Source organism: Sardina pilchardus, chromosome 10, assembly GCF_963854185.1.
Source record: "Sardina pilchardus chromosome 10, fSarPil1.1, whole genome shotgun sequence".
In the NCBI taxonomy this organism is placed as follows: Eukaryota; Metazoa; Chordata; class Actinopteri; order Clupeiformes; family Clupeidae; genus Sardina; species Sardina pilchardus.
The window spans coordinates 23,057,645-23,068,010 of record NC_085003.1 but is presented as its reverse complement, the minus strand read 5'-3'; the positions used below and the strand labels follow the sequence as shown (position 1 = coordinate 23,068,010).

General features: G+C 41.8%; 1 protein-coding gene across 1 annotated transcript in view; it reads right to left on the bottom strand.

Moving 5' to 3' along the window:
• Positions 1 to 6,356: 6,356 nt before the first annotated feature.
• Positions 6,357 to 10,366, bottom strand: part of LOC134094550 (zinc finger protein aebp2-like) — a 33,891-nt gene continuing 29,881 nt past the window's right edge. Inside the window, exons 8-9 of the mRNA XM_062548130.1 lie at positions 8,965 to 8,994; positions 6,357 to 7,308 (exon numbers count right to left, since the gene is read on the bottom strand). Of these exons, the coding sequence (XP_062404114.1) occupies positions 7,296 to 7,308; positions 8,965 to 8,994 (43 nt within the window). The 3' untranslated portion in view covers positions 6,357 to 7,295. The remainder of the gene's footprint in view (positions 7,309 to 8,964; positions 8,995 to 10,366) is intronic.

The following is a 10,366-nucleotide window of genomic DNA, read 5'->3' as shown; positions in this document are numbered from 1 at the left end:
AAGTAACCCAGACATGGCAAAACAGCTAAAAACTGTTCAAAACTATTAGGCCTGGCCTACTGTAGAGCTGGTAAATACACAGGCCTATTGACAGAGAACATGGATGTTAGACATCGGGTGCAAATAGTATTGTTGATTATTACACTATTTACACCCGGGTGTAAATAGTAATGTTGATTATTACACTATTTACACCCGGGTGTAAATAGTAATGTTGATTATTTGCACCCGGGTGTAAATAGTAATGTTCATTATTTACACCCGGGTGCAAATAGTCTCTGCCTTTATAATAATAGTCTGTTTTTCATATCCAATGCTTATGCGATTGTGCTATATGTAGTGAAGATCACCGTGTCCAAGTTGGAGTTCATGTCAGTCTATCTGCGGAGCCATGGCGGTCAGCTCAGGCCAGAGCGTCAGCGCAGCGGCAACTTTAAGCACGACCAGAGAGGAGGACCTGTGGCACAAGCGGCAGCACCATCCCATACTGGGGTCTCAGCGCCCAAGGGGACCCAGGTTCGATTCTGGCCTGCAGTCATGTCCCAATCCCACCCCATCTCTCTCTCCCCCATTCACTTCCTGTCTCTCTCTACTGTCTGATAGACATAAAGGCAAAAAGCCCCAGAATATATATATATATATATATATATATATATATATATATATATAAAAAAACATGACCTGAGAACTGCAAGCTCCTCTGGAAAGAAGCTGAAGACAGACCAGTGCCCTGCAGAACAGAGTAGGGGCCGCCATAATGGCTGAGAACATTCTGTCAAAACACGTTTGTGCCAGGCCTGTCGAGCGCTGAATAAGTCATGTGCCCATATGAATAATGAAAGAACATGAATGTGAGGTCTTAAACATCATAGATGAATATGGATGAAAGCCATGGTCACATATGGTCTAGGCCATGTGAAGGAGATTTGAAAGTACTGAGAGAGGACACTAAAAGCAGTTAAGATATTTATACATTTTTCATCAGGCAATATTTCCACATCAATATAATTGACATAGAGGCTGTCAGAAAACTCAATTATTTTCACTGTTCCATCATCACCCAACAGCTCTGTCCAGTGGTGAAAAGAGGATGCTCATGCTCCAAATCCAGCGCTTCACATGTATTTTCACAACAAAACACTTTGTTAGACCTGATGATCAAGGGATAAAATGTTCCAGAAAAGTCAGCTTACATGTTGACTATGCCTTGATCTCATTCTCTCCACACAGAACTAAGTTCAGACTCTGGTCTACTTTCAGAGGAAGCGTCTCTTGGCGCTCTCATTTTATTGTCCCCGCTGGCAGACGCTATTTAGAAACTAATACAACTGAACTGGAGTAGAACAAATCGACACCAAAAATATAGCTGGATATGTGTTATTTTTTTCTTTTACATGAATGCGCCCTTGGATACAGCCATTTGTTTTCCAATGCCAATGTCTCCTAGTGGCAATTAGAAAAGTGAGGCCATGGATGTAAGTCTTATAGACTTGTTTAATAGATTGCTGAGAACTAGAGGCTTGGTAATGTGCCATTTGTGCGGTGAACAACAATTTGCAGTGTTACTGTAGCTTCGGAGTTCTAGATTATGATGCACTTTAAACCTCCTCTTGCTGTGAAACAGGACACATGGTGTTCAGGTTGAAACAAACAGCATTGGAAAAGACAGCAGATGCTGCTGATCACGTCTGCTACTCTCATCTCTGTGGTCGAGTTGGATGCCTGTGCGTGCCCTTCCTGTGACTGGGAACCAAACATCCACAACAAGTGCACACACACACACACACACACACACACAAACACTACTCCCAGTTTGGGGGGGTTGAAGAGAGGAGTGGCTATGTCTTTTCCTCGCAGCGACGACTAAGATTCAGGCCATGACCCCACTTTGCTCTGGAAAGTTCCAGCTGTGTGCCCTAAACAAAGCATCCTGTGCCGTGACACTCCACATTTTCCACAAACTCGGCTCGCGCTTGACTTGAAATGCTCCGCTGCTTTCCCTCCTTTGAGGATGATAACAATCTTGGAGGTTTGAAAGTGGTCGGTTTCATACTGTTCTTTGAATAACCGTGGGCTCCCATTAACCCTGCTTTGAATAATTGCATCAGAGGTGGGTCAATGGTGCCATTAAATTATTCCCCTTTTCAAATGGCAGGTGTTTTTTTTCCCATTTTGTTGGTTTTTTTATATCAGTGTTGACGTTTTAATGTTTTCTTTGTTCAAACTCCAACACAATGAGTAAATAATAACTTGCAGTAGCTACTCGTACGGATAATAAGTTTAACTGCTTCTTCAAAGAGATCACACATACCTACATTCACATGCAAACCCCCACACACATTGGTTTCTGCACCATTGCAATTTCCGAGAAACACTTACTGTATTTTTTGAGACGTTAAGTATATACATAGTTCATAAGGTCATTACAACCAATGCAGCAACACTCAAGTAAATTTTGCAGGAAGATGAGAGCTGAAGCTGTCCTGTCTCGTGTATTCTTAGACCTGCTATCTAAAGCATCTTTGCATGCAAACCCGCTCTACTCATTATTAGGCCTGATGCATAACATCCCTGCTAAAAAAAAACCTGCTGGAAATGCTGGTAACGCTGTAATGCTGTTATGCTGGTAACTGGTTTTATCTGGTTTTCTTCCAGCTCTTGCTGGTATTTGCTGATGTAGCTGGTTAGGCCACCGGGTGGACATGCTGGCGTGACCATCTGAGGAAGCTGGTCATGCTAGTGTGACCAGCCAGCCAAACTTGACATTGTTGGTGTAGGATGGTCTTGCTGGTTTGTGAGAATAATCAAATCAACATAACCTGGCATGGCCAGTTAAACCAACAATGTACGTAGACAAGCAACACCAATTAAAATGACCAGATTGAGGTGGTGCGACAAGCAAAACAAGCAGCTGAATTACCAATCGTAACTTGGATAAACCAGCTGAAGGTATGTTTTTTCAAGACTTTTGCTGGTCTAGCTGCTAAACCGTCATAGGGTGGTCAAACAAGCTGGTTAACAAGCTGGTCAACCAGCAAACCACCTTAAGCTGGTCAGGCTGTTTTTATTCTTCACAAGCGATGTCTGAGATGTAGCTGACATGCTGTAGATACACACAAACAGACGGATTTGGACGTCACATCCCCCAAAAACTCAAAACAAAGCTTCTGTTATGTGACCACAAGAGCTAATATGGCAGTAAATGCAAAGCTTGCCAAGAACATCACTGACATCATCAAACAAATCCCATCACTTAATCATCCATCAGCATTTAATGACAAAGCAAAGTCACCTGTGAGTGGTGTACTGTACAAGGCATTGTATAACGCAGAGCATCTCACCTCCTTCACAACTCTTGAGAAACCCTTTAATGTGTTTAAAAACTTTTCTTTCCAAGCCATACTTTTGGAAGGGCAAAGGAGAGTTGGCAGCCTGTTTTCTAGGCAGAGTGTTTTCAGGATTAGCGCGGAACAGCTGAGAGTGAGGGCCCTTGCTGGCAACGCTGCGCTGTCTCCTTCACGGGATGATTAGGGATCTGTCGGGCCGAGCGCTGCCAGCTGCCCACTGCCCACTGCCTCTGCCGGACACTGCAACCCCTGCACTGGTGGGGGAGGAAGTGCGGCTTTTACACACATGCCGTCGGCCTCCATGGAAAAACTGGGCAATTAGCATTGTGCTTGCTCCCTCTCTGCTCGGTGTATGAACTGGATAGTGCTTTTTGACCGCTTCACAGACGCGTTTCACAAACTTGATGATGGAAAACACATTGTCCAGGACATGGTTCTGTGCGCGCACACACACCACACACACACCACACACACCCCACACACACACACACACACACACACAAAATTCCACAAAAACACAAAGGCTGTAACGCTTGACTCATTCATTTTTATTCCAACTCATTGGAACTACAGTGGGTACTAATCTTCTTACAGATGCTTAAACATGGTTCACTTTGGTGCATTTAATGCACAGTAAAGCCATATGCCTTTTTACTGAAAGGAGGAACAAACTACAAATCATTCCTTCAGTCAGTCTTTTGGCAAAGAGTTTCTTAAAAAGGTCACAGATATTCTTTTGGTTTTGGAAAACCAATATCGTTGCCGTTAGTGAAAAACCTCTCATCTCATATTTTACATCAGTAGTAAGACATTCCCCTCTCTGTGTTTAATAATGTTAATGTTGTCAAGATATCTGAATACTGAAAGTGGGTACTTCTCTTTGACCAAAACAAATTAAAAATGGGTGTCTACATCCATTCCAGCTGTTAATAGTATGTATAAAGAGAGAAATTGTTAGCAAAACATTTTCTTCATTATTACAGTGCATGAAAATGCACTGTACTGTTCTTCCTCGGTCTTCTTCTTATTATTCTTCTTCTAACGCACGCAATTCAGCTTCAACCGCTTAACGTAGAAACTCCATTCAAATTTTGACGCGTAGGTCTTACTTACGCGATGTGGGCTTTGTATTGTTCAACTTTGTAACTTTTATACTTTTTAAACTATTAGTTAAAAACTATTACAATTTCCCCCATAGACTTAACATGGCTCATTATGACATCACGGCAGCAATTAGAATGTTACCCCAGCTGGTCAGCCACCTGGGCACCAACTGTCAGTTTCTCTCAGGCTTTACAATCTCTCTGAAGACTACATATTCTGTTCCCCTGTATCCTCTGCGCACAACAGTATCAAAATAAGTCCTCCTAATTCCATTCAACTTTATATCCATTCATCTTCTTCAAACCATTCACTCATCCACCCATTCTAAACAGTCTGCCTATCAACATCAATTAGACGCTCTACATTCAACTTTTAAACAATCTACTCTGTCTCAGGCTGGCTCTCTTAAGACTAGCCAGTTAAATTGATTACACCTGTATCTGTATCCACTACTCTCAGTAGAGAGCTGTGTGTCTCCATTCTACAAGAATATAAGGCACATTCCATCCAACATTTTATCCATTCATCTTCTTCAGACCATTCACTCATCCACCCATTAAACTGTCTATCAACATCTATTAAACAATCTATCAACATCCATTAAACTCTCTGTCTATCAACATTAATTAGACTATCTACATTCAACTTTTAAATTATTTACTCTGTCTCAGGCTTTAAGAGTACTCTGACTAGCCAGTTAAATTGATTACACCTGTGTCAACTACTCTCAGAGAGCTGTATCAGTGTCTCTCTTAACAAGAATATAAGGCACATTCCATCCAACCTTCTATCCATTCATCTTCTTCAGACCATTCACTCATCCACCCATTAAACTGTCAATCAATATCTATTAAACAATCTGCCTATCAACATTAATTAGACTATCTACATACAACTTTTAAAGTATTTACTGTGGGTCCCTCTCAAGCAGCGTTTATATGTCCTCCCTCGCTCCTCGATCCTCAATGATCTACATAAAGAAAGATAGAAGAAGGGCTAGACTATCCCATTGTTGCCGCTCCATCATTCTTTATGTAGATCAGTGAGGAGCGAGAGAGGACGCGTAAACGCTATATGAGAGGCACCTTCTGTCTCAGGCTTTAAGCATACAATCTCATTAAGACTACAGATCCTGTTTCACTACGTCCTCTGTCCACAACTGTTTCAAAATAAAGGTCCTCACTGCAATAATACACTATTAAATCATTTAACCATTGAAACTACTCAACTATTGAACTGTTCAACCATTCCAACTGTCAGTTATCATCCACTATGCCTCCAGTCAACTACATGAAACCTCCATGTACCTAGCAACCAACATAGCAACCATTAAAATTAAGTGTTTATGACCGTTTCCATAGCAACCAACATGATTATACTGCAGTAACTTCTTGTTTCCTGATAGTGGCCACCATGGATACCCTAGCAACAAATGTTTCAAAATAAAAGTCCTCACTAGCAAGTTAGCATAGTTAGCATTGTAAGCATAGTTAGCATTTTTAGTATAACTGCAAAAAATCATCAACTAAGTTAGCTAATCAACCTGGTTAGCATTGTTAGCAAATTTAGCATTGTTAGCATAGTTAACATTTTTAGCACTACTGCTAGAAATCATCGGTTAAGTTAGCTAATCAACCTGGTTAGCATTGTTAGTAAAGTTAGCATTGCTAGCATAATAAGCATTTTAGCGTAACTGCTAGAAATCATTAGCTAAGTTAGCTAATCAACATTTTAACATGAATAGAAATCATTAGTTAAGTTAGAACTGGAACGTTTCATCTTTAAAACGTCTACCTTCACACTATCAACTCTCTGTAAACTATGCAACCACCATGTTTACCCTAGCTACACCTTAGTAACCATATCTACATTATCTATCTATTTTTGCATTTTCATGCACTGGTAATTCCTTGGAATTGCATTTCTAGTTAGTTATGTAGCATTATTATTGCAATTTTCAACATAAATATACAATAAGATGTAAATATTCTAAACATAGGTTCATCTATGTTGCTTCTCATCTTTTCTTGATAACGTCAGTGTGGTGAGATGTGAGGTTTCACACCAACTGCTACGACATAAGGCAGCTTTGCTGTCTGTAGGACATCAACATTTACACAGATAAACATTCTGTCTTTCTTCTGTACAAAGTATATCAAGCATATTTAAACTTTCATTGCAAGCTGACTGGCATACATTACTTTCAAGCACAGCTACATGATGCCATTATCGACAGATGCCGTCAGCCATGTTTTAACACAGGTGCATTAACCTGCAATCTTTTTAGACCACCAATGCTGACTGTAAGAATCTGTATGCCACTATAGTCATCATCACCACTACTACTACTACCACCATCATGTGGAGGAACACCATCAGGGATCCCCTAGGAGCCCTGGACTGGTGGTATGGCTTCTAACGAGCCCTTAGGGTCTATTGTGAGCAGCTCTTGTATCAAGATGAAAGTTAACATCATTTAGAAATCACTAAAAGTCCAAGTTAGAAAAATAAATTAAACAATTTAAACAATACATTTTTTTTGTTGTAAATGGTCATGAGCAATGCATTCATAAATGCTTTCATAAAACACAACCACTGGATCACGCACATATTGAAGAAAGTACTGAGGTACCAAAGAAGACAAAAAAAAATAAAAAAAAATATTATCATTATTATAAAAAATCTGACTTTTTATATTCTGGATCTTGAAAAATGCGTTTAACAAAAAAAAAAAAAAAAGTGTTTTAGAAGATATAGGAGACAATGGAGTTGATGAGAGATGAAGCTCTTCCACACACGCTACACTTGAGGGCTGCAGTGAGCTGATACAGCATCTTCCTCTGGCTAGAGAAGCATCCTGGAAACAAAGGAGGCATTCAGCCTTAACTGCACCCTACATCATACACAAACTCTACACAAAATACTAAATCCCATGTACAAACTCTACACAAAATAAGAATCTCCATGTAAAAACTCCACACAAAATATAACATTTCACAAACTAAACAAAATACAAATTCTACCCAGACATAAGGAAGGACTGATGCTAACCCTACAGTACATTATTCCTTCTCTAATGGCCTGGTCAGACTATACAATTTTTTTGTCGCTCACAATTGTCGTTTACGATCTATCATGTCACACTATACGATTTTAGAACCATGAAAACCTCTCCGCGTCTTGGTCGGGAGAGTGGCCACATACACTGAAAGCATCGGTCGCGTCATACGACTCCCGTCAAATTTCTGACAAGCCAGTCTTTTTGTCGGGCTGTTTTAGAACGTTGTGAACGACAAATCTCAAGTTGTGAAGCATGTCACATTATAAGATTCACTCCGCGTTCGAAGTCGTGCCCGACAATTTGAAATCGGATACGACGCTGTAAACTTGTCGGTCACGACAAATTCGGGTTGAAATCGTGTAATCTGACCAGGCCATAAGAAGCTGCTTTCTAAATATTGACCGCTATACAAAGCTGTAACTACAGATGATTACTATTATATGATAACAATTTTCTTAACTGCATTTTAGTATTGTTTACACTTGTATGTTTTACTTTGTTGTATTATGCTTATTTATTTGGCTATTCTCATCCCTATTTTACTTGAATTCATCTTTTTATCTTATAACTTGAGTTTTATATCTTATGCTGTTTTTATCTTTTAGGTCATCCCTCTTTCAATCCTTTCAAACTCTGGGCTCCGCTTCTATGTTTGTGTGTACGGTTGTATGTGCAGTCTGCCGTACTTTGTACCCACTCCTATTGTTTTTAAATGTGCTATATAAATACAGTGACTTCTCTTGACTTGACATATAATAATATCATTTAATCATGGTGCATTTCTTCCATAATTTTATCTACTACACAGGCCTATATGTTCATCCACTGCTTAACGCATCACATCAATAGGCTGATTATTTTATATAGAACTGTAAACAATACCTTATCTTTCTAAATTTACATGATGCATTTCTTTGATTAAAAAGGTCAGTATTTCCAAGAATTGCCCCCATGTTTTATAGTGTGGCCTTTGTCTTCTGGTGCTGTTTTCTGAACACATGCACAACAAATTTCATAATTTGTATACCGGTCTGGGCATTGTAAATTAGTGACGGCCTCGCGTTGTTAATGATGAGCCAGACAATTACACAGCTCCAGTGGCATGGTGTCCTGCAGTATTCTGATAAGCAACTCTTTAGAAAACATGTCCCGATAAGTGTGTGTGTGTGTGTGTGTGTGTGTGTGTCTTTAGAAAACATGTGGTTGTGTGTGTGTGTGTGTGTGTGGGTGGGTGTACATGTGTCTTAGAAAGCATGTCCCTATAAGTCTGGTTGTGTGTGACAGTGAGAGGAGGCTCCATATCACGGTTTTCAGTCCTGCTAATAAGGCAAGTCTGAACTGAACTGAATCGAATCGAACTGAACTGACAGAGGGAGAGATTGTCAGCAACACTGAAGTAAGACAGTGACAAGTCTGGAAAGACCTGGACGTGCAGCAGTGGGCTTAACTTACCTCTGCTTCAGTCGCTTCTGGGGAAGAGTTCTAGGGAGACAATAGAAAAATGGCCATGAAGTGTGTCTGTGTGTATGAGATGAGATGTGTGTGTGTGTGTACTCATTGCTTAGTGAACGAGTATGTGTGCGTGTCTGTATGTGCATGCCCGGAAAAACCCTCAAAGGAAAACTGAATTGACAATCTGAGCATTGAGTTGCCCAAGAGAGGCTCCGCCAGGTCCTGTTCCTCGTCTACAGCACTGGTACAGACTCAGACACACAAGTGCACTTGCGTGGGGCTGGGAGTCCTTCCAACACCTTCTTAAACCCCCACCCCCCCACCCCACCCCACTCCACTCCACCCAACACCCCCCTAGCCCCCTCCCCTCCCCCTCCGCCTCGACTTCAACCAAAAGGCTTTTGTGTAATGATCCATGAGACCAGGGGCTGCACTGTAGTCTTGCCAAAACGCATCTCTCTCTCTGGGGCATCATCATCATCTGTCAAACGTCTCTCTCTCCTCTCTCTCTCTCTCTACTCTCCTCTCTCTCTCTCTCTCTCTCTCTCTCTCTCTCTCTCTCTCTCTCTCTCTCTCTCTCTCTCTCTCTCTCTCTCTCTCTCTCTCTCTCTCTCTCTCTCTCTCTCTCTCTCTCTCTCTCTCTCTCTCTCTCTACTCTCTCTCTCTCTCTTTCTCTCTCTACTCTCTCTCTTTCTTCCCCCTTCTCTCTACGACCATCGCTCTCAGCCTCCCTCCTGCCCCTCGTCCTTAAACCGAGGTGAATGGCATAAATGGGTACTTCAAATGTACAACCCCCCTACACACACACACGCCAGCATGCACACACACTCATTCTCTCTCTCACACACACACACACACACACACACACACACACACACACACACACACACACACACACACACACACACACACACACACACACACACACACACACACACACACACACACACACACACACACACACACACACACGCACGCACACACACACACGCACACACCGGTGTCCATCCCTCTAGCGTCTCGTCCTAACTTTCCAGGGCTCTCCCTGCGTGCCTGCCGTCCGACCTCCGCGTGCTCCCTGTACTGTACTGTACGCAGCGTGAGGCCCAGTCCAGGCCCAGCTCCAGCTCCAGCTCCGTCCCCGGCACAATGGGCTTAATAACAAAAGCCAAGGTATTCGCATTCATTTTCTCATTTCCTGGATAAGGAAGTCTTTGACATTTATTAGCTGGATGTTGAAATGCTTGCACTTCGGGGCCGATGTGCTTTCTCACCGCAACGCAGCACAAATGGCTCACAGCAGAGCGGCCGCACTTCTCGAGAGTCCGCCTGTCTCTCCTGGACGTTTTGGCAGGGACAGTCATAGCTGGGATGTCTGGTTTCGGACTTTCAACCGTTTAAG